The sequence below is a fragment of the Excalfactoria chinensis genome, chromosome 1 (assembly GCF_039878825.1).
Source record: "Excalfactoria chinensis isolate bCotChi1 chromosome 1, bCotChi1.hap2, whole genome shotgun sequence".
Lineage (NCBI taxonomy): Eukaryota > Metazoa > Chordata > Aves > Galliformes > Phasianidae > Excalfactoria > Excalfactoria chinensis.
This window is the reverse complement of record NC_092825.1, coordinates 164,445,170-164,470,559: the sequence shown is the minus strand read 5'-3', so window position 1 is coordinate 164,470,559 and position 25,390 is coordinate 164,445,170. Positions and strand designations below refer to the sequence as shown.

The 25,390-nt window shown below is 42.2% G+C and overlaps 1 protein-coding gene across 4 annotated transcripts in view; it reads left to right on the top strand.

The window, feature by feature from the left end:
• MTUS2 (microtubule associated scaffold protein 2) overlaps positions 1-25,390 on the top strand; it is a 247,728-nt gene that overhangs the window by 81,710 nt on the left and 140,628 nt on the right. For all 4 annotated transcript variants that reach the window (XM_072326396.1, XM_072326397.1, XM_072326398.1 and 1 more), the window contains 2 exons: positions 13,007-15,587; positions 19,585-19,825. In XM_072326396.1, the coding sequence (XP_072182497.1) occupies positions 13,311-15,587; positions 19,585-19,825 (2,518 nt within the window). In that variant the 5' untranslated portion in view covers positions 13,007-13,310. The remainder of the gene's footprint in view (positions 1-13,006; positions 15,588-19,584; positions 19,826-25,390) is intronic.

The window sequence follows — 25,390 nt, the reverse complement described above, 5'->3', positions numbered from 1 at the left end:
TCCCCTGCAGTGAACAGGGACACCTACAGCTCCATTGGGTGCCCAGAACCCTATCCATTGTGACCTTGAATGTCTCAAGGATGGGACATCTATCCTCTCTCTGGGCAGCCTGTGCCAGTGCCTCACCACTCTTGTAAGAAACTTCTTCATATCCAGTCTATATCTCCCATCTTTTGGTTTGAAACCATTCCCCTTGTCCTATCACAACACATCCTGCTAAAGAGTCTGTCCCCTTCTTTTTTAGGTGTCGGCTGCTTCATGTCTTAGTTGCATGGAGAAATGTCTCCCTGGTAGTTGTTACAGAATGTCTTAGCAGCTGTATATATATTTGTGCAACAGACAATAGATTGCACATTCCAAGAAGTTTTAATATGTAATTAAAGTACAGATTTAATGTCTCTGCAGATCAGATAAGGCCACAAAAAGTCTTCCAAAAGATACTGGCGTACACTTTTTTGGCAACAGCCTCTGCTGGAAGAAAAAAGTAATCAACTGAGCACAGAGAAGCTATTTATAAATAGGCCTTCTTGATGTTTTTTCAAGCCCAGCAGTAATACATTAGCTGTTTGAGTCTGATGAGATAGTTTAATACAATGCTACAATGATATTTAGATGGTTTGCCAAATACAAGAAGACAAACCACAGTGTTACTAAAAGTGCACCCTTGCAAGTTTTTGCACTTTATTTACTGCCATCGGTGTCAGTCAACCAGTGGAAACTTTCTTGGAAGATAACTCATTTTCAGAGGGGTAGAAAACCCAAGAGGCACACTGCTTTAGGTTGTTGCTCCTGGCAAGGGACTGTTTTCTTCCTTCCATTATGCTTTTGGGTATTTATGTTCTCTGCCTCAGATAGTTTATTGCAAGTAAACAATGAAACTAGATGAAAAAGTCACTGATTTTTCCATACCAACCATTCTGTAGCAGGAGGGCAATAGTTTCATAATGTTTATTTTCCAGTGCTCTTTCATAACCAATTTTTAATGATTAAAGCACCAGACATGATCCCACTCCATTCTGAGCACTAACAATGCCCACAGTGATGCCTGTGGTGCAGAACTGAATCAAGACAGGAGAAATGCTCATGTAGCTCTTTTTCCCTTTTTCTCATTTTCATTTTGTTACCGCTAATAATACTACTTTAGGACTATTGTCTGTTAGACAGACCAATTGAACTGCTATTTCTTTTTCAGATTCAATCATCTAAGCAATTACATAAAAGTTATTAAAGCAGTTAGTGGTCATAATGCATATTAGTCCATTAGGAACAAACCAGGTGTGACCTAACAGTCTTCATTGCTCATTTTGTGTAGGCATTCCTGAAAAATCACAGCAGCCTGTCCTAACATGTACTGACTCTGCTTGGCTTAAGATGAGACTTAAGCTCTCAGAAGTGTTATCCTGGGAAAGAATTTCAGAATAAAGGATGTAAACTGTTGGATTGACACCCCCAAATTATCACATTGTTCCATTTTTAAATATGCAAAGGTATCCTGTAATATTCATGAAGATCAGGGTGTCTGTAGAGGTCTGTAGAGATCTTGGTAAGAATTTCATAGAATTATACAATCATGGAATCACCAAGGTTGGAAAAGACCTAAAAGATCATCCAGTCCAACCGTTATTTATTTGGCAGTGTCCGAAAATGTTTGCTGTCAAGACATCCTGACTTCACCACTGAGAGCTTCTGACACTGAGATATCCTTACTGCTGCATCTCCATACACTCCAAGCAACATTACAGCAACATTGCAACACTTTTGTAGCCACATTACTTTTTCTATGTATGTCCAAAGTCCTACAGATGTTTCTCGTACAAACTAACAGTGCTCTTTACTAATCAAGCTTTTCCAGACACTAATTATTCTGATTTGAAAGGTCTCATGCAAGCAGCATACAAGTGTGAACAGTTGTCTTCCTTCATGCTGTACAGAAGTGAGAGTTATGGCACTTGGAGTGCACTCTGGCCTATACATAATTTTACTGTTCAGAGCCACCCCCTGGAGATCTGTAAGATGAGTTAAGATAGTAAAGTTCAGCATGTATGGAAGCATTTGCTGGCCAGGAGTTTGTAGTTCATATAGACATTATTTGTCCATTATACTTATATTAGTTCCTTTTGTGTCTATTTTTTTCTCAAGTTTCATAGCCTAGCTGGAAAACAAGAATGGAAGGGAGATTACTTTATTAATTCCTCTTCCTTGAGGCAAGAAAATGTAGAATTTCATCATTTCTAAGAGAGGGTTGTCTAAAATGTGCTTTAAAAATGTACAGAGACAGTTCCATACGTCCTTATGAAATCTAAGCACGATTGATTAACTACCTCAGCTTTGTAAAGTGGTTAAAAATGGAACACAGCTATGCTATGAAATGTTTTTCTTTCTTTTTTTTCTTGCTATCCTCTGATTTCTTACTAAGCTTCTGAACAACAGCATGCTCAGAACTGTATGGCAGTTGCAGACCTCTCCAGTTTCAAGCAAAAGTTTCAGATTTCTTTCTCTGTCCTTTAGGTATGTTATATAACCATAGACACAGTATTAAGTGCTGAGATCAGGACAGACAAAGACTGCCTAAAACTCAGTGGAGTTGAAAATAAATAGCATGGCATAAATGAGATCCAAGAGGGCTGTATCCTTCCCTTTGCTGATGGCACGTGCCTGAGCTGGCGTAACACGCTGTTAATTGTAGGTAACATGCCTCTGCCACATCATCATGCCCCCATCTTTATTACAGCTCCTAATCCAACAGCTTGGTTCCTAACCACAAAGTAGCTTTACATTTCAGGTGGTGCTGGCTCCATTACTGGAGGGCTGGGCAAATAATGGCTGCTACAGTCTCTGGGTGCTATTTTGGACTAGATGCAATGTGTAGGAGATACAAGTAATTATTGCAGGCACACAAGCTTGTGCTGTGTCTCATTCAGTGGAGTTTCCAGCAGTGTGTCATGAAATGATCTGTGGTTCCTCTTCCTGTTATGCTACTGCTATTAGAATCATGCAGCAGCTTGGTGGGAAGGAACTTGTGGAGGTCACCTAGCCCAAGTTCTGCACAGGTTGGATGTTAGGAAAAATTTCTTCTCAGAATGAGTGTTAAAGCATTGGAGCGGGCTGCCCAGGGAGATGGTGGAGTCATTGTCCCTGGAGGTGTTCAAGAAATGTGGAGATGTAGCACTGAGGGACGTGGTTTAGTGGTCACAGTGGTGTTGAGTCAGCAGCTCAAATAGGTGGTCTTAGTGGTCTTTTTCAACCGTAATGATTCTGTAATTCTCTGAAACCCGGACCGGCTTCACCATTAGGTCAGGGGCCTTCCTGAATTGAATTTTGATAATCTCTGATAATGAAGATTGTACGACCCCTCTTGTTGATTTGTACCTGTGTTTCAGTCCTATCATTAGGAGAGTTTTTTCCTCATATTCAGTTTAAATGTTCCTTATTGGAACTTGTGACTTCTGCTTCTTTTCCATAGCTGTGCATTTAGGAGAGGAGTGGCTCCATTTTCCCTATTATTCCCCTTTTTCAGTAGTTGGATGTAGCCATTATGTTCCCTTCAGACTTGTCTCTTCTATGCTGAGCCAAGTTAGGTCCCTCAGCCTGTTTTAATACATCATCTATGAATGATGTAATCCAGATCTGAAACATCTCTTCATGCCTTCCTCTGAATCCTCTCCAGGACTGTACTGAGGCCCAGACCTGGATGTGGTGCTCTATATGTCTCATTCATGCCAAGCAGAAGGAAGGGTTGCTTCCTTGACCTTCGGGGTACACCCTTGCTAATGCAGCCCAGTACATATTTAGCCTTCACTGCAAGGACACACCACTGACTCATGTTCAGTGTCCTCCACTGGCACTTGTCCTCCAACCAGCTCCACCAGCAAAGCTGGAAAGTCCTGAGCAGTCCCTTGGGAGACTACATCCTTCACCCTTCAGTTTGTAGACGCAGGCAGATTGGGACAAGGAGGAAGGGAATTTGCAGATGCTTCCTTTACAGGACCCCATTCTTTGGAGCTCATTGCTTTGCCTTGCTCAGAAGCCTGTCTGGTCTTCAGCTTCTTCCCAGCTTCTGAAGGATGGAAGAGAACTGTACTGTTTAGGTAAGTAGGGAGTGAGAGTATGATAAAGTGTGGTGTGCAGTTTAGAGGAAATATCCTTTTTTCCTTAGGCTGAGCTGCTCGGTGCTTTCTAGTTTTCATTCAGTGTTTCTGGTATGCTTGCTAGTTTATATCTGATACAGCCAAAAGATGCCTGATGCACAACTAAAGGTGCTATTATTCAACTAAATTAAAAAAAAAAAAAAAAGTAAGCATGAGTATAAAGCTCTTAAATCCTATCATTGTGTTACATTGCTGTTCTGTTGAATAGTGTGGGAAAAATTCCCAAACCTCACAGTGGGAATATTTGTCATTTTATTTATACATGTAAGGAGTGTGTGGTGATAGAGTGGTAAATAGAAAGGTGGTAGAATGCTGAAGCTGAGTCAAATTTGTGCTGATTTATGAAGATGAGGTTGCAGTCTTTGACAGAAGAATTGCTCCAAGTGTTTATGAGCAATAGATACACTAAGCAGAACAAATGTAATTGTTTACAGAGCCACGGTCGCTGCGATGTACTTGTACTACCCTTTCAGGATCAGTAGCAGCAGGAAGGTAATGCATTAGTTGTGCTTGACCTTTCCAAACGATCAGATTTTGCTTTCTGCCTCCTGTGTTCTGAAATGAGAACTTCCTTCCCAGTCTGTCCTTGGTGAGCCCCAGCCACCGTGAACACGAGGTGCAGGGGGTGCAGTATGGGGCTCCTGCTCCTGGATTTGTAGGGCAGCTTCTAGGTCAGTCAGTGCCCTGAGTGGCATAATTACAGGCATTCCTTCTGCCTTCCTGGCAGCTGGAATTACTCCTAGAAATCTGCTATGTGTGCTTTACAGAGCCTGCATGATGGTAAAAATGCGCTGAGCATTACATTGCTGAGTAGCTGATTTTAACTGGTGTAATGGGGGTCCTTTAGCGCACAGTCCGGCCTGGGTTTCACCATGGTTTTGGTTTTGTAACTGCTTCTTTAAAACAGGTCGGCACTACTTTTTACCTCAGTCACAAGGAAAAATATTCTGGAAACATAGATCAAACTAAGCATAGATAAATGTTTTTTTACCATAGTTTAAGAGCATGCACGGACTTTCTGATAATCCTTTTCCTTTCCTTTGGTTTTTACTGGTGGGTTGCCTCAGTATATCTGCAGTAATGTTTTTGGAAGTTGGGCGGCATTACAGAGCTGGTGGCGGTTCAAACTTCAATGTGCAAACTTGGCAAACTAAAATTAGGCTCCTGAATTCATCTTTAGGTGCTCAGTCAAGAGCTGCCGCGTTTACTTACCATTGGATTCAGCAGAACTCAGAAAATGATGGGGAAAGGCAGCGTACCCTTGGCTACACTTGAAGTTAAACTGAGCTCAGCACCGGTTGTAACTGCTTTATCAGCAGTGGGTAAATCTGCTGGAGTAGACAAAGCTTCTGAGCTTCTGGTTTTTGCTCAATAGGAAGCAAATTTATGAACTTTTTTTTTTGGTGTTTGTTATAACTAAATATATTTTTCCTGTCTCCCAGATGTTGTTTGGAAAGCAGGAAAGATTTAGCAGTCTTAGCAAAAGAAAAAAACAACCGAAAATAAACCCCAACAACCAACGATCATTTTGGAAACATTTCACAATCCCCCTTTCTGTGTCAAGATGTTGTTGTGCCGTACAGAAATAAAGTAAGCGGTGCTGTGGGGCCCAGCACATCCACCACCCAGCTGCTGCAGATCTCACAATAAGCTTCAGTGTGCGGTTTTGGATGGGGCAGGATGTTGTATGTTGCTGGCTGGGGCTTCAGGGTGACAGTGCTCAGAAAGGACAAGCAGATCCCTTTGCTGCTCCTGCCCATCTCATCTGATGGAGAACAGGAGGCAGGGGTGTGTCTGCCGCCTCTGGCATTGTCTCCTGTTTGCATTAGCAGCACTTCATGCTTTGCTGCTAACAGTACTGCCAAGAGGTGAGCAGATGCATCCACAGAAGCTCTGCCAACATCCAGGGGCAAAAGGAAGAGTGCACAGTTGCCTCCAAGCCTCGTGTCTGGGCTCAGACCAAGGGTAGTGTACACAGGTGGGCCAAACTGCAACAGTACAGACTTGATCTTTCTGCTGATGTTTGGCTCCATTTGTTTGGGAGGAATCAGTTTCTGTCTTGACTACACTTCCCTCCAAGAAAACTTACTTACTGTTTTCTTTCTTGCTGTTTTCATTTGCTCTGCAGTGATAGATTTCTCTCCTGTGGCCCTTTGTTCAGGCCTTTCTCGTATTGCCTGTGTTTTGCTTGTGGCTGTGGCATTATGGATCTGTGTGGACAGCAGCTCTCAGTGAAGGCTTTCCTTGCCTGATTTACCAGCTTTACAACTAAACCAGACAGTATGCCTGCATCTAACACCATCTCTCTTCCCAGTGGTTTTCCCTGAGGTCCTACAGTTTGTTCTCCTTTGAAGTCCTGTTTTGAATGGCATTGTGCCTCAGATAGCATGAGCTGTTCCTGTGTCTTTAACCAGGTGCAGTTACATGAAAGGAAAATAAAACCAAACATTTGAGTTTAGTTGCTGTGGTTATCGATCTGCTTCCTGACTGCCATTGCAAAGGCAATCAGAGACTTCTACTTTTTAGGGGGGATCTCATTGGACCTATTGCTTAGATTGGAGTTTGTTGTCTTATCCAGTATTTAAAAGCAAATGGAAATGTAAAAATAAAAACACCAGAAGTCTTGAAAAACCACGGCTATTAAGCTTTATGCCTTGTGGAGACTTGATTGATGTTAATAATTAGAATAATTTGTCAGTTTTGATAATGAGAATCTTTAATCCCAAATCCCTTGCTCCTTTGAAATAGCGGTAAGCAGGATCCTCTCCACACAACATGCTCTGGGGATTTTAGTCCTCACAGGTAATAAATTATTAGGGTAGCTCCCTGTGCTTATATTAAAAGCCGCTGTTTTAACAAAAGAAACATACGTTTACAAGTTTCATGTGAAAAGGAAACAATTTACATACATTATTTGGTAAGATTTTTGCTCTCTCTACAGTTAAGATGTACTGATCCCCAGAGTGTAAGTGGAGATAAGTTAAGGAGATGTACAAAGCTTTCTGCTCTTTGCATTTCCAAGGCCAACAAAATGCAGTGCTGGGCATTTAGTAGTTGGTTCTGATGGTGGGAAGGACCCATCTGAATCCTCCTCAGCAGTGTTTGGTGGTGTCACCATCTTGTTTGTGTGGGCTGTTTGCAGGAGCTCAGGAGCTTGGCAAGGGGCAATGTCCACATGTTTGCCATAGGTGGCATGTTTGGTGCGTACAGTGTGCTTCGTGTGATGTAAAAACAGGCAGGAAAATCAAAATGCTGACCTGAGGGAAAAAGTGAAAAAGAAACGTGTCCTCATAGGCTTGGTGGAAGCAAGAGGCTGAGTGCTCCACTGGGTTTGTTATCACACAGGTATTTAGGAAGAAAATGTGTAGATGGTATAGCACTTGTATTTTGTGCAGGGCAGCCTCATCCTGAGTGACAGTGCACTGCTTTCACATTTCCCTTTTAAAAACTTTAAAATGAATTTGATCTTGAAATATTATTTTAAACTGTGAAATAAAAAACCTGTATTTTAGTGAAAAGTGAAATGAACGTAACCAAAAAGCTTTGCTTTTGCATGTGAAACCTCTTATTCCATACCATTAGCTCTTTTATATCCAGTTCTTATATCTACATTTATACAGACGGAACGTAGGCCATCTTGTAAATAATGGAAAGGCTAAAATTTATAGGCTGTAAAGGCATTAAAACCATGAAAATTTTGAAATTCTGAATTGCAGCAGAATCACAGTCTACAGAAGACACTCATCTTTTCAGATCACTTCAGTTTTACAAGAGAATAAGAATTACCTTCCCATCATTTTCCAGTGTGTACATACTTAGCATTTAATTCACTGTTTCTCTTCTCTGCCTCTGTCTGAACTGCTCTTCAAGCAGAATGTTGTCTACTGAACAGTCTTCACAATACACATCAGTCTTTCCATCAACAGTTGAACTAGATATTCGTAGAGGTCTTTTCCAACCTTAATGATCCTGTGATTCTATGAGTAGGAACCACTGGGGATGGTATCCAAATGTTAGTTCTCAGCCTTTCAAATCTCATTAACAAAGTTATCACATGCTCTGTTAAATGCTTCTTCACCACTTTTAATTAATTCCAATTGCATGTTATCCACTCCAAGGTGTTTGTTGGCTTTTTCTTAGTATCCTTTTATCAGGTTTCAACTTCTTTAGCCATTGGAGGAAGTTGTTTGTCATGATTTGGGCTTCTCAGGAAGATATCCACACCTCCTTCCCTTCCAGCACTGTATTTCAGGTTGGATATGAGGAAAAATGTCATCTCAGAAAGAGTGGTGAGGCACTGGAACCAGCTGCACAGGGAGGTGGTGGAGTCACCATCCCTGGAGGTGTTTGAGAGCTGTGGAGGTGTGCAGGGAGTGTGGTTAATGGGCATGGTGGGAATGGGTTGATGGTTGCACTTGGTGATCTTAGTGGTCTTTCCAACCTTAATGATTCTGTGATTCTATTGCTTCTTCTGTGAGGCTCAGTTCTTGTAGCCCTGGTGTGAGATGAGGTGGTATCTCTTTTAACAGAGAAATCTCCACATAGAACGCCATCAGTGTTCACAGCAGTATTTCTCAGGAGACAGTTCTACATTTCAGGAGATTGTTGTTCATGCCACTTTTCTGTAGTTACTGCATCTCTTTCACACCCTATACAAGTGTATTCCATTAGGCTTCTTCCTGGAGAAGATTTCCCCTGCAGAAGCAGGTAGCTGATGGATGGATGGTGGCTTCCCCCCAGCTGGTACAAAACAGTTGTGTGTTTTTCCATGTAGGCGCAAAGGAGTATACAGAGGCACAGGTTCAGTGGCAGATGCTTAATAAGGTATTCAGGTGCTTCTCGAACACTTTTTAGTTCTAGAAACCAGACAGAGCAATCAGCCTAAGCTGTGCACAGTGTTAGTTGTACAACTATGTGTTTTCCACATATCTTGCTGTAAATATTCTGGTTTGATTTTCAGTACTGGGATGTGTAAGCAGCTGTGACAGTCTGCACCAGGAAATGTTTTGACAAGAGCCAGACTTCTCAACACGTTTTGCATTTTATTTATTTCTCTCCAGTTTTACTTTTCTCTGTGTTCTGATAATTCTTTTGCGTATCTCATTATTATTGCTGCTCTGTTTGTCTGGCAAATCAAAACCAATACAACCAGACAAGAGAATGGTAATGCTGTTTTCAGTTTTGGGCCCCTCACTACAAGGAAGACATTGAGGGCCTGGAGTGTGTCCAGAGAAGGGCAATGAAGCTGCGCGGGATCTGGAGCACAAGTCTGATGGGGAGTGTCTGAACTCAGATTGTTTAGCCTGGAGAAGAAGAAGCTCAGGGGAGACCTCATTGCACTCTACAACTTCCTGAACAGAGAGTGTGGTGAGGTGGGAGTTGTCCTCTTCTCCCATGTAACAGCAATAGGATGAAAGGGAACTGTTTTCAAGATGTGCCAAGGGAGGTTCAGGTTAGGTGACTGAGAAATCTTCTTCAAAGGAGTGGTCAGGCACTGGAATGGGGTACCCAAGGAGATGGTGGAGTCACCGACCTTGGAGGTGTTTAAGAAATGCTTAGATGTTGTACTGAGGAGCATGGTTTAGTGAGAAATACTGGTGATAGGTGGACTGGGTAGTCTCAAAGGTCTTTTCCAACCTTTATGGTTCTGTGATTCTATGATTCTTTCCTAAAACATCATTACATGGGCTCAGGGTTAGAATAGTGGCTATAAATGATGGACGTCTCAGAAGGAAACTGATACTGGTGAAGTTAAGCAAAAATACTTAATTATCACAGCATCATAAAATTGTTTCAGTTGGAACAGACCCTTGAAGGATATAGCCCAACTCCCAAGTGAGATGAGTATATATGACATCCAGCCCATCTTCATCTGGAAAAGATGCAGTTTTATTGAGCTCAGCAGAGAATTTGTTACTGTGCTGCTAAGAAACAGTCAGTGATATTGGTGGATAGAAAGTGGTACCTGGTTCATTTTCAGATACTATTTTCCTTCTAAAGGAATGCTGCTTTGTTTGGTTTCACTGTGCAGAAAATGTAAAGGCAATACTATATAACAAGGAAAGCAATGCCTATGCTGTGATTCATGGTCAGTCATCCTTAGGGTAGGCTTAGGGGCACAAGCAATTTCCAGCCTTCTCCTTCTAGTGTGCAGAAAGGGCCAAGGTCCTTCCTGCCCCCACTGCCCCTGACCAGAGATGCCATCTGAGGTATGTCAGTGGCCCCTGGAGCAGCAGAAGGACCTATTCTGCTCTTCTCTACCAGCACTGACGTGGGCTCTACTGAGGCCCCAACCATCCTCTGTTAGGGCAGGGTATAACAGCAGAGCAGGTGCTTTCCTGATGCACATGGAGGACTCCACAACACAGCAGGTGGATGTGCCCTCAAGGAGACTGCAGCCCGTGGAGGGCCCATGCAGAACAGGCTCCTGGCAATAACCTCCATGGAGAGATCTCACACGGGAGCAGGTTTACCTTAAGGGACATGGGAAGGACCCATACAGCAGGAAGAGAATGTGACCTGTGAGCTTTTTCATTACATTCTCTGTCCTTTTATTGATGAGGAAGGGGAGTGAGAAAATGGTTGGATGGCTGGCAGCTGGCGAAGGTCAACTCACCACTTAAACATCTGTTTTGCATCACTAAGTGACAGATTTGGTGAGAACAGTATGAGGTTGTCCAAGAAAGATGAGGATGATCTTCCCCATGTATTTCTCAGTCCCCAAAACTTTCCTCACCTGCCTATGGTATCACAGGGTGTTACTGATTAGAATCATAGAATCACAGAATTGTTTGAGTTGGAAGGGACCTTTGAAGGCCATCTGGTCCAGCTCCTCGGCAATGACTGGGAACACCTACAGCTCCATCAGGTACTCAGAGCCCCATCCAGCCTGACCTTGAGTGTCTCCAGGGCTGGGGCATCCACCTCTGTGGGCAACCTGTGCCAGTACCTCACTGCCCTTATTGTAAATTGTTTTTTTCTTATATCCAGTCTAAATCTCCCAGAAAGGAGAGGAGAAACATAAGCTGACTGCCCTCAGATTCCTTTCAAGCCTGTCAATGCCTCTTTCTACCTAACCAGAAGGACTAAAATGGACATGTTCTGACCAATGAAGAGCAGCTAGAGCTCAGCTTTCACACTGAATATGGAAAAGAAAAAGAGAAGCACCTAAACAAACAAATCAATAAATATATAATCCCCCCCAAACCCCACCAGAAATCAATGCATGTATTTAATCTAATACTTTTATTTCTTCTTCTTCTTTATTTATTTATTTATTTATTTATTTATTTAATGTGGGAAAAAGGACAGAACACAGATGTAGCCTAAAGGTCCTACTTTAAAAGGTATCGAGGATGAGATCTGTAATACAATTCTGTGGTGCTGAAGTGAAATCCTTACTCCTGTGTCCTGTTTCATGTATTCATTTAGTTAGCTATTGTTTGCTGAAGAGATGGAGCTATGCCAGGAGCCCGGAATCCGGACTCATACAAAATGTGTGTTTGCATCATGTAAAGAAACCATGTCTGAACTCAAAGGCAGTTATTGTGACCAGAACTGAATGACTGCATGGGCTGGAAGGACCTGCTCATAGCAGGTGTTAGAAACATGAGCTCAGCCTTGCACCTAGACTCTATACACTGAGCAGGGGACTTAATCAGCACTTCTAATTAGAGCCCCTCTGAGTGCCTGATTAGAAACCCAGCACCATTGGGAGTGTTGCAGGTGCTCTGAATTCTGGGTAATGTGGAGCACATTCTGATTTCCATTGTCCATACTTTAGTTGTAAAGAGTACTCAACTACTCAAGAAAAATCTGAGAGTACCTCAGATCTGAGATATCTGAGTCACAGTGAGGACAGAAGGTAAAGATGGTCACCTCATGAGCGGGAATGAGGAAAGGATGGAAGCATTTAATAGTGTGGGGTTTTTTTGCCTTGGTTTGTAACATTAATGCTACCCAGTTGTTGAGTTGAAGAATCATGACTGGGGGAACAAAACTTTCCATTCACCAAAATAAACTTCAAGTGTCAGCTTATCATTCCACGGGCCTGATGGATTCACCCTAGAGTACTGAAGGAGTCAGCAGATGTTACAGCTGGACTCCTCACCACAAAATACCAAAGGTCTTGGGAGTCTGGGGAGGTCCCTGCCAGCTGGCTGCTAGCCACCATCATACCCATCTACAAGAAGGGCATGAGAGAAGACCCAGATAACTGTCAAATTACTAAGGCAGGACTTTCCCTTTGAGTCCACACTGTCTGTGCCTGGTAATTGGTAATTTGATATAATTCTATGTATTATAACATCACTGCTGAGTGGATGAAGGGGATCTGATTGCATCAGTGGATGTAATCTTTCTGGACTTCAGTATGGCTTTGATGCCATCTCTCACAGCATCCTTCTGGACAGACTGTCCAGCTGTGAGCTGAACAGGCTCGTGTTGTGCTGAGAGATGAACTGGCTGCAGCTCAAAGTGCTGCAGTGAATGGAGCTGCATCTGGCTGGAAGCTGCCACTGGCAGTGTTCCCCAGGCTCACTTCCAGGGCCAGTTCTGCTCAACATCTTCATTGGTGATCTGGATGTATCTGTAGCAAGTTTGCTGATAGTACTAAACTGGGAGATGCTGCTGAGTCCCTGGCTTCTAACCAGGACAGTTTTAACTGTGTTTTCTCAAGTCAGAGATCTGGGCTACATTAGGAAGCTCTGCTGAGGGCAAAGCTGTGGCTGAAAGAGAATCTGAACTGTCCGCAAGCACTCCATTATGGAAGTTTGCCAATTTTAACCTTATTTTTAGTTGGTATAACTCATGATATTGATGTAACGTTGTCTGTTTGTTTTTTTTTTGTTTTCTCACAGGTTGGCTGGATTAACTGGCTGTCATTCAGAGGGAACTTGACAGATCTATTTTGCTTTCGTTGAACCTCTCTACTGCACTCGTAAGGATTTCCTGGATCTAGAAGCTGCACTGGAGGCAACTGAGCAGCACAAAAATGTGACTTTGACAAGAGACTCCGAGCCTTCTGCTGAGGAATTTCTTACTGATCAGTTTGTAATTGAAGCCTATAACTGAAGCACACATAATAGTTTGTTAATCTGATAGGGGAAAAAGGCTTTCTCATTACCTAGGGCTGCCAAAAAGGCAGTCACTGGAAGCTTCAGAATGAGTGCTCCATTAATCCCAAACAAATCGTGTTATTCCCAGCTTCAGGACAACCGCAGTGAAATAAAAAATAATAATGAAAGCACAGCGAGCGTGGGGGATACCAATGCCAACCAAATTGTGACAAAGATTAGAACCACGGAGGGGGATATCAAGAAACAGGGTTTGACAGATGAGGGTGGAAATGTACACTCTGGAGGATCGGAGAGAGTTACTCGTCTGGATACAGAACAGAATAAACTGGTGTTCAGAGACTCTCGGACCTGTAACACCGGCATACAAGAAAGTAAGCTGCCCTCAACCACTAGCAGGGAAATAGGGAAGGACAGCAGGGCCAGCGAAGTTAAGGATATAGCAAGGCATATCAGGATTAGCCGAGGACAAAGTCTGTCCAACTTAAAAAGCAGCACGAATGATGCAAACCTGGAGATCATTTCGAAAGGTGATGTTGACTTCACCCAGAATTTTCCTAAGAGTAAAATGTCCAGGACTGTGGAGATGGAAAGAATAAAAAGGCTCTCTTTGGGCAGACCCAGTAAATTTTCTCCTCAATCTGAAACACTTACAAAAGAATGTGTTGGCCGTGTGTCTTGTAAACGTCTGCTTTCCGCATCATTGGATTCCATTGACAGGTCACACCATTTGATTGGAAATACAGAGAAATCACAAAAAACTTCCACAGATCATTTTCTCGGGATGGTGTTTCATCCACTCGACAATACCTCAGAGGAAAATACTGTCTTTTATTCCAAACCATCTACCTCAGGGAACAAGAAAATAAGTAAAGCAGAAAACGTACCAAATGTTAACACCGAAAGCACACTGCATACTTCTCATACCCATCATCATCCAGCTGTTAAGCCCAGTGAGATTGCTAGTAAATCAGAAGCACAATTAAGTCAGGGTGATAAAAGTAAGAAGCTGGAGCTTAAGGCTGTGACATCCCTACAGTCTAAAAACACGTGTCAACAAAAGACTGAGAGAATTATGGTGGTAGAGTTTCTGGGATGTAAAAAAGATGGAGGTACAACAGTAAAAGAACAGAAGGAGTCTGGCTCTGATGCATCAACATTTCAAACATCTCATTTTCAAGACGTCTGTGATAAAGCAGAGGATCCTGTGTCAAATCAGGTTGTAACCTCTTCTCATGACAGACTGCAAAGTGATAACTTCACCATCCATGGGGAAGGAAGAGGAGGCCATGACAGTGACAGTGGGGCAGCTACCCCGGTTAGTGAGGATGACAGAGAAGTGGAAACAATATTCCCACTCACCTGTGATGGTAATTCCAGTAGCAAAGTGACACCTATTAAAAATGAAAATTTACATGAAGATGATGCAGGCTGTGCTGGAACAGTTGGTGAACAGGTATCTCACATACAAAACGTGTATCTGCCTGATAGCAAACCCTTGCAAGTTAATGAGGATAAAGTGATGCTGGTCAAAGGAAGCACTGAGGATGCTGCCTTGCCTGCTCCTGATCTCTCTGAGCGAGACAGTCTGTGCAGCACAGAGACAGTGTCAAACCAACAGCCTGACAGCCATGTCAGTGATGTGGAAACCTTCTCGGTTCCAAGTAAAAAGACAACTCCTGCACAGAAACATCCTCCAGATGAAGCACCGGAGAGCTACAAGGTTTCTGCAAAGGCTGACACCTTTTTATGTGTTCCAACTCATATGCGCCCGGTGGCAGTGCTGGATGTTAACAGTCAGCCCACACTATCAAACAGTAATTTGAAGGACCTTTATGCACTTCCTGTTGACAAACTTTCACCCTCCTCAGTCCTACCTCCTGCTGACAGTGTGCAGTTGATGAACATATCCCCCAAAGTGCCTATGAAGACTGCCAGCAGCAGCGCAATCCCCAAACCTATCCTGGTTCACTCCAAGGGCTCGCTCACAGATAAGGTGGATGTTGACAGTGACTGCAGTGAGAAACTGGAAGAAAGCATGGAGGTGAAACCTGCCATACCCAAGCCCAAACCTGTGAGACCTAAAATCATCACATACATCAGAAGAAACCCTCGTTCAATAGAGCAGCTTGACCCTTCATTTGTACCAGCGGGGTTGCCGTACGGTACCGCAGCATGCACAGTGCCCATCTCCACAGAGCAGAAGGCATCTGGTGGAGGGGAGGGGAAGGCCCCCAGTATCCTGTATGACAAATTTAAACCTGACCTCCAGAAGCCAAGACTCTTCAGTTCTGGACTGGTGGTGTCAGGAATTAGGCCCCCAGGTCATCACTTCGGTCCAATGGGTGAGAAGTTTCTGCAGGAGGTAAGCAGGTGGCTTTGACACTTTTGTATGCCAGGTTGTGAGTGTTTGCTTGCTTGTTGCTGCCAGAAGTTAGTTCTCAAACCACGAAGAAGTGAATCCTAGAGCAAAGCAATATGTGATCAGTAGAAATAAACATAACCTGTTCTGGCACTGACCTTGATGTGGTGTCTGATCTGTGACTGGAAGTTGTCACTGTGTTCCTCCAGCGTTTCCCAGCATACCAGTCACCTGCTAGTGTATAAATAGAGATGTTTAGATAGGAAAAGGCATGCTGGTTGAATTTATCCTTAAATGGAACTTCTGTTTTTTTTCCAAAGAACATCTTTGGGAAATTAATGTGATTTGCCTGCAGAAACTTTTCCTCCTTAATGGGAATCTTGGCTGGTTTTTGCAGTCCAAGCGCTAGCGGTCCATATGCATTCTCTTCTGTTAAGCTATACAGAAAAACAGGAACTGTCAGATTTCATTAGATTATATACATCATGCGGGAAAAGATTTCCTTTTGACTCATTTTAAGCAGTGCTCTGTATTGCCTACCATCTTAAATAAGAAAACATCTTTCCTGTCTTCCTGAGCAGCCAAAAGGTAATGGAAGTCCCACTGCCCACTTTTGAGACCTTATATCTGGTTGTGTTTCCACCTTGGTAAGGCAGGCAGGAGTGCAGGCTCCTTGCAGTCCCTGCTGGGAGGTGGGCACAGTGGTTGAATGTTGATGTTGCTTGGTAGGTGGTGAAAGGACAGGGAAGAGGGGGTTATATTTAGGTCTGTGATGTGCCCTTGAGTCTAGTGCTTTGGACCTATGGTAGTTAGCTCAACAGAAAAGCTTTCTATGTAAATATCAAAGATATGTGTGACGTGGTGTAGGGAGCCTGCTTTGGCAGGGGGGTTGGACTCGATGATCTCTGGAGGTCCCTTCCAACCCCTACAATTCTGTGATTCTGTGAAGACTCAAAGCTTTTGTAGACAAGGATATGCTGGGGCAGGATGACTACTCTATATCAACTTTGTGAGGGAAATATTTGCATACCGCCCCATTTCACATACCCAATTTGGGCTTTGATCAGCATTTTTCTTTACATAGCTATGATGGGGCTGTTAATAGCTGCTATCAGTCAGACCTGTAATCTCTAAGCAGCCATCAGCTAGCTTAGCAGTAGGCACAATTAAATGCCCCCTTTGGTGCTGTGAGCTGGAAGTAACAGGGAAGTGTTGTCTTGGGCATGACCTGTCTGAGGAAGGCTCAAGGGCTGTCTCTGAGGCTTTAATGTTTGACAGCATTATAAACAAAGCAACATGAAGGAAGGTGTTGAGCAACCTCACCTGCTTGCAGGGCTGCCAGCTCTGCTCAGAGTTACCCAGGCTGTGGAAATTCCCAAATGGTTCATGTGTTTGCTTGCAGACTTTCCAACTCTTTCTGACAAGTTCATTAAATGGGAGGAGTGGGGAATGCACAGTACAGTTCTGAGCTGAGCTTCCTGTTAGCGGATGGGCTGTACTAATCTGAATCTGTTTTAGCAGCTCAGTAATGGCCTTATAATCAATAGTTGCGTATGATTCTATGGGAACCAGTTAAGTCCTGCGTTTGAGGAATTCACTGTTTAATACAAAAGAAAAAGGAATGTGTCTTATTAACAAGTTTATGTCTCTTTGCGAGCTCAGATCTCTAAGAACCAAATCTATTTCCTGAGAGATAGTTGGGTAAATCCTTCTTACTTCTCTCAGCTTGAGAAAATGTTTTATCCTTGCAATTTTTATGTGTGCATATATCTGTATTACCTGTAGCATGCTGTCAATAAAGATGAAAATGAGGTGACTGGAGGTTTCATTAAGCTGACCCAGTTTATTAGAATTGCCTGCATTCTATATTTAGGGATTTTCCCTGTTCCTCATAATGAAGTATTTGGCATAAATACACTTGGTATATTTATTGGCAGTCAATATGAGAGGATAAGAGGAATACAGTGAAATCTGATCCAAATAAATTCATTAGAGAGCTGAGAGGCTGTGGATGTCCCATCCTGTCCCTGGAGGCATTCAAGGCCATGTTGGATGGGGCCCTGGGCAGCCTGGTCTAGTATTAAATTGGAGGTTGGTGGCCCTGCCTGCAGTGGGGAGGTTGGAGCTTCATGATCCTTGAGTTTCCTTCCAACCTGGGCCATTCTGTGATTCTGTGGTTGGGGAGAAAAAAATAATGGAATCTTACCCAGAAAACAAAACAAAACAAAACAAAACAAACAAACAGGCTTGTAGCTAGAAAGTGAAAATAAGCAGCTAAGCATCTCCTACAGTCCACTCACAGAGAATCATCGGTACAGTGAAAACCCGCATCCTGACTTGTACGAGTAGGTCAGGGAAAAAGGGAAACTGGAATATCTCATGGCAGGAAACAGTACTACAAACAAAGAAAAAGACAGCAAAAATGTAACAGTCAGTGTTTATTGCCTCTGTCCACCCAGTTCCTGTGCAGAGACCTCAAAGATTCCATACTTAATGGTTTAAGACCTATCTTGTCTCTTTTAGCAATTCAAAGATTTGCTAAATTAGGTTTAAAGCTCTTGAAGCAGCTTGGATCAAAGCTTTTATAACCAATGTTAAAGTGCATATTCTAAATGCTTATAATTGCTAAATAGAAATTGATTTGGCATATTATATGCATCATAACTTGCAGCAGAGTTAATTAATTGCCAGTTACTTTTCTTCCTAGGTAGCCTATGGCACTTTTTTTTTGATTAATTTTTAAGCAAATTTAGTTCAGAATTCCTATTTTCTAAGCCATTTTTTTTTCCTTTGGCCTAAATAAAGTAAGCTGAAGAAATATTTATGGGTTCTTCCTAGATTATGAGGATTTTACATTTTATAAGGAAATGCTGGAGAAGTTGATCTTTACTCAGAACAGCAAACAGTTCTTTGCAAATGAGAGAGATGAAAGCCCAGAGAGCTTCTGGCATTGCTTTCTGCCCTAGTCCTGAGTCTGGGAAAGCAGCGCACAAAGGTGAGGGTCTGGGCATGGATGCAAGGGCTCAACGAGGGAACCAGGTCTTTGCTCAATTGCATGTTCTCTGCTGACAGCCAGCCTGGCCTTGAATGCCTCCAGGGATGGGGCATCCACAGCCTCCTTGGGAAACCTGTTCAGTGTGTCACCACCCTCTGTGTGAAAAACTTCCTCCTCATATCTAACCTAAACCTCCCCTGTCTCAGTTTAAAACCATTCTCCCATTGTAAACAGCCATTCTCCCTCCTGTTTATACACTCCCTTCAAGTATTGAAAGGCCACAATGAGGTCTCCCCACAGCCTTCTCCAAGCTAAACAAGCCCAGTTCCCTCAACCTTTCCTCATAGGAGAGGTGCTCCAGCCCTCTGATCATTTTAGTGGCCCCCCTCTGGACCCACTCCAAGAGCTCCACATCTTTCCTGTACTGGGGGCCCCAGGCCTGGACACAGTACTGCAGATGGGGCCTCACAAGAGCCAAGTAGAGGGGGACAATCACCTCCCTCTCCCTGCTGGCCACTTCTCTTTTAATGCAGTCCAGGATGGGCATTTAGTGCTGCCAAATGGGCAGCAGTGTTTTGTAGCTCTGGTTTGGAATATTCTGACAGCCCTCTGAAAATACAGCATACAGAAACATGTGCACCTCTCCATGTGGGTTTCTTCAGGAACTCAGAGGCACAGATTATGCTGCACATTTTGCAGTAAGGACATAAGGATATGTTGAGATTTTCTCACAGGCAAACAATTTGGCAATCCCATTTCTCCCATAAAATGAACTTAAAATAGCTTCAGTTTTATTTGTAACTATTTAAGTTAAAGCAGACTCCCTTTAAAAGTACATGTATCTCAGTAAGTGTATTTTAAATAACTTCTAATAAGCAGTCTACAGGGGTCTGACGCCCAGATTGACAAGGAGGGAAAAGTAACTTTTATGAGCACTTTAGAGATCCATATACTGTCTACATATTGATATATTGCATAATATCTTCGTTCATGATTTTTCCTTAGGTTGGGGAAAGGCCTGCAAAAGATGAGTTTTGTCCTCCACCATATACTCACTACGAGGTCCCACCAAGTTTTTATCGCTCTGCCATGATACTTAAGCCACAGTTAGGACTGGGTGCAGTCTCCAAGTTACCGTCTGCCAAAAGCAGGATTCTCATTGCGAGTCAAAGATCTTCAGGCACCTGTCTTCATCAGCAAGGAGAAATAGCGAGTGCTCCCAGCCTCTATCATCCTGATGCTTCAGGTACAGTATGATCTTTCTTTCCTTTAAATATAGTCACCAGTAAGATATATATATACGTGTATATATATATATATATATATATATGCATATATATATATATATACATATATATGTATTTCAGATAGAAACATCCCCAGATGAGCAACATCTTGACCTGGTAATACAGAGCTCCAATAGTTCTCTTTGAGAAGTGTCTTTTTATCCTCAGGCACGCCTGGCTGAGGAGTCTGGGTCTTGCACAGAAGTTGTTAAGCAGGTCATTGCTGAAGGAGGAGGATCAGTTTCAGTAATAATTCTCGTTATGCCCTTTTTATTTTTATCTTCCTCTGCCTCATAAGTGCGTGAAAAATCTTTGCTTTTGTCATGTGGATGGGAACATTCTCCCCCATCATGAAGAACCCATTTTTCAGTCTAACTATGACCATCACGTTGCTCTGAAAATGTTGATAGTGTTCAGAGGGAGAGACCTCAATCCTCTGAAACCCTGCTATACTCCACTTTGGAGACAACGTTTTTTAAAACCTTTTGCTTCCCAGCTACTGTGCAGGGCACAGCATGACCCTGGGCAGAATTACAGGGGAGGGAAAAGGAAAAGTCAAGAGAAGCATACAATCCCACAAGATAGAGAATAATCACCTCTGCAGTACACTCCTTAGAAGCCTAGAAAGGCTTGGAGGTTTTAACAACATATACTTAAGCAGCAGCAAGTTCATGAACAACTGAAAGTCAGACATTGCCAGTGACATATAGCTGCTGTTAGCAGCCTACAGCTCTGATGAGATTTTAGGTAATAGTCAAAAAAGATTACTTTGATTACTTTGAACAATGGCTTGAGGTTGTATGGTCCCTTCTCTTGCCCCAGGACTGAATTCCTTTAGAAATATGTTTATTTAACCTATTGGTGAAAAGCAACTTACAAAAACCTCCACAATGAGTGATTTTGCAGCCTCTGAAGGAAGGCTGTACCAGTGCAACGCTGCATTTCAGGTTGCAAGTTTTCCTTAGTATTTTGCCTAATTTTTGTTGCTATTTATTTCCTCTCCTATACGAAGTTCACATGGATCTCTTCCACTTTGCAGCTATCTGGAAATCGTTTCTCTCCCAAATGTGCATTTCTCTGTACTAAAACTTCATAAGAGATTTAGATACAGAATGGAAGTATGCCAGGGTATCTTGACTTAACCAGAGAAGAGAGTGTGAGCCTCAGTACAGGCTACTGGGATTCACCATTTATCAGCAAATCAAGGTTCTCTGTAACACAAGGCCTTTCCACTGTCCTTTACTATCTGACTTTGTATCTGGAGTTTAGCTGCATTGATGCTATTAGCAGAAGCTGATCAAGCTCTGCTGTGTGACTTCTGAGATGCTACAAGATTATGCGCTAAGTAGTAGACATCAGTTTATCCCTCTGTGTTGAGTACAGTCAGCGTGGAAAGTAGGAATACAGGTGCAGAGAAGAACTGGGTGACATCTTCCATTTAATTGGAAATGCAAGAGACTGCTAGTCTAGAATACAACTCACATAAGCTCTTGCATAACAGGAGGAAGTTCAGTGGAAATGAGAGGAATATACAAACAGGTCCTACTAACAAATACAGTCACTTTTCTGCTCAGAAATGAATATTGACCTGATTTTCATTTATCCAGTTTAATTATCATTGATCGTTGCAGACATAACTTTCTCTAGCCGTTTTTAATCTATAGAGAGCTGTATATGTATTAATTTACTGTCTTCCTATGCTGACATTCAGAAATCTAAACTCTGTCAGCCTATCTGTCCTATTTATCATCTGTAACCCCATCTTTAAAAATTCCAGTGAATGAGAATCATATAGGAAATCGCAGTAGGAATTAGCGCCATTCCTATTCCATTGTAGTTCCAATTTCCTGAACAGCAGGGGTATTTTGGAATCTTATCACTGGTTATTTCTTGGACCTCGCCTGATCTGGAGGTCGAATTTAGTCCATGGCTCTCTGCAGTTTCCTTCCTACAACACTTATTTTGTTTGTTTCACTTCAGCCTATTGATACCTCACTGTTTCAAAGAAGCTGTTAAAGATGATAACTCATAGTAGTCCAATAACTTGTCTGCCGTGTCCTTCAGGATCCCAAAGTTCACTTCATCTGGTCTGTGGACTCTGACTGCTTTTATTGATTTTAAATTACCCAAGACTTGTTCTGGAGAGGCTGCTAATGTCTCCAGTTTTTCACTGCCCACCCCAGGACACGTTTTTTTTCCTTTCTGACATCTCACTTTCTGTTTTCCTTGTGAGATGAAAAGTGTGTCTAATTTTTTTCGGCAACATCTTGTTCTGTTGCAAAGTACTTTGCATTGCTTTGCGATGATTCATTGATTCCCATATTGATCTTGCTTGTATTTCTGATTCCTTTTATCAGTTATGTTACATTATTTTAGATTTGGCATGTTATTTCCCACTTACAAACTTGAGGTTAGCTTCTAATCACCTTGCCTTTGTTCAAATCCTTTTGACATGTACAACTCAAATGACTTAATCTTTCATCAGCATCTAACTTTTCAAACCAGCACATCAGTCTTTTTGTCTTTAATAATTCCTTTTAAGAAGAAGTTGTCCTGGGTGGGAGGGCAGCCCCAGAGCCAGCAAGGGGCTGCACAGGGGGGCTCAGAGCAAGGCTGGTGTCATTAGCGCTAATCTGTAGTATCACTAAGGCATGCTCATACCTACATAGGCCATATGGGTCATGTCAGATGGGTGATGTTAATGTCCTCAACACCATTTTCAGCTTTTTATTAACCGCTTTCCTCTAATTTGGCAGTTTGTTGTGGTATTAAACTTTAATCTGATATATTGTTTTTAATGCTATACTTCAGAAACAGGATTAAATGTAGATTAGCTATAGTCATATTTACAAACATAAGGAAAAGAAATGCATGAGCGTATGTAGTCAGTGTGTTGGTAGTGGTGCTGCTAAGACTCTTGGTTGTATGGATATCATGGAGTGTGACGGCTGAATGAACTGCATTGAAAGCAGCTGGAGGCCAGCATGTGTTTTTTTCTCAGGGATACCAGCCCTATCTTCAGGAATGCTAATCAGCATCTCTTGTAGTTCAATCCTGAGCTTTTAATCCAGTTTTTAATCCCAGTAATTTCAGTCCTACCTTGAGATAACAGGGATGTAACCATTTGCCATACAGTGACAAAGTGCAAAGTACCACTGGGGCTCTTTAAACTAAAACTGCCATGGCACAGTATTGAGAACAGAGCCCATGCCTCATAATGAGGATTTAATCCCCTCTCCCCTCACGCGTTTCATGATGTAGCAGACTGCTTAAGCAGCACTGATAAGCTGAGTGGTTTGGCCCGCGTATAATGCTAACATTCATAAAGCTGGCTCTAATTGATAAATTCAATCCCTGAGCAGCTGTGGTAGACTGCAAGTACTACCTCTGAGGGTTTTGCTACTTTTAAGGCATGCCAGGTAGGAAGTAAAATAATAGTAAGTGATCCTACAGTTCTCCAAGTGTAATACCTGAAATGTGAGTGGAGCAGTGGTCATTCTTCATCTGTAGGACATGGGGCATACGCACTGCCAGTGGCTGTGGGTTCCTTACTGACCAGTGCTGCTCTTTAAGCCATGCTTTATGTCCGATGGTTCCAGCAAGCAGTCTGACGTGTAAGAAAAAGCATTGTATACCATAGGTAAGATAGGAAGTCCCTAAACTGGGGTATATTTAAGGGCATATTAGGTGTCTGAAAGCTGAACATTTGTTTATTTTATGTTGACTCTGCTCTTTCTATGGGAGAATACTGTGTTTATAACTTATAAATTATGCATATCTTTTCCTCAGTTATGAAGACTTGGTGCAAACGTGTCAGGATTTACATTCATTAGCTGATTATTTTAATGGCATTAATGTCTAATTTCGAACAGTACAACAGAGATCTCATCATTAAAACTTTACTGCATTTTTTTTCAGTAGTATATATGTTAATTTTTTTTCAAAGAGCAAGTTAATGAAATCTTATTTCCTTATTACCTCTCTGAGTATTAAATTTATCAGTCCTGAGGGTCTAGCAGTTCCTTTCATTTCTAAAGAAGTCAACTCTTGTTAAAGATTCATTTTATGTATGCATCAGGACGGCGATGTTTTTGATTTACTCAGACAAATGTATGTGTTTGTTTGTTTGTGTATTTGCAAATATGTATCATGGATTTCATTGGTAATGCTGATGTGTCTCCAGCTTTCTCCTGATAGGATTTCAGTGTTGGTTTTGTGTCAAGTCTCAGGAATGCCTAATACCTGAACAAGTACATGAGGTTTGGTGATAGGAAAAGAGTTTTCAGGTTGCTTCCCGAATTATTCTGCTGCGGCTGCTCCAGCTGAATGTTTATCTTATAGGTTTGCAGTGCTTATAAAGTAGATACTTCAGGTGGAGACAGCAAACTTAATTTGTGAAGATGAGAGGTGACAAGGGGAGAATTCAGAAACGAGAGTATTCTCCAGCTTCTGCTAATCCACAGCAGTTTCAGCTTGCACTCTGCTTCATTGGGTGTGTAATACAATTGTACAATATAATGAAGAATTATGTACTCAAAGGGAAACACAGCTCTTCATCAGCATCTTCCTAAGGGCATCGTCACCAGCCTCAAGAGATGGCCTTGTGCCACCTCTTCATACCCCACAGTAGGCACAGAACAGCTTTTTGGGGTGTCTGAATCTGAAGCTGGAGATGCTGAGCATTTCTTGCCATGTAACAGTAGCCTGGCTGATCAGGATTTCACTGATGTTCAGCAGTGACAACTCTTTTGCCTTTGGACTGTCCCAGGTTTGGTGACATTTAGATAAGGGAGCATCAGGAGAGCCAGGCACCATCTGCACACTGGTGTAAAACCTCTGTTTTAAGGTGTAGATAATGAACCCTTGTTTTGAGGCCTCTTTCCTCCTTTCTTTTTCAGAGAAAAATCATTTGTCAATAACTGGGAAACAACAAGGATGCTGGGAATAGAATTGGTTTCTGATTTGGAAGATTTGTTTTTAACCTCTGAAGATATCAAAGATTGAATTGACTCTGAGGTGCCTTGAAAAACTGCTTGTGTTATCTCTGACGAGTTAAGCTAAATTGCAGGTAGCTTCCTTGCCCTGGATTCCCTGATGTGAACCGAGGATAACGATCAGAGCCCCATCTAAAAGAAGATCTGCTCCCTGAGAGCAAATTGTGCCTAATGACTGAAGTTTTTAGGGAAACATTCATCAAAAATAACAAGAAATTAAATAAATAAGTAAATAAATAAATAATAAATAAAAGAGAGATTAAACAAAATCAACAAACCCCACCAAGAAAGCAAAGGCTTAGCAGAGATGCTGAATCACAGGTGATCACAAGTGAAGCTGAACTCCTGAACTGCTACTTTTCCTCATATAAACACATCTGTGTAATTCATTTCTGTGACTTTTCATTTGTTTTAGCTAAAAGCTATTTCAGCTTTCATAGGGAAGTCACACTAAAGTTGTTCGTTAGCTATACATGTGGCTGGAGATGTGATCTGTGTGCAGTGCAGATGCAGAAGTCTTGCTCAGCCTCT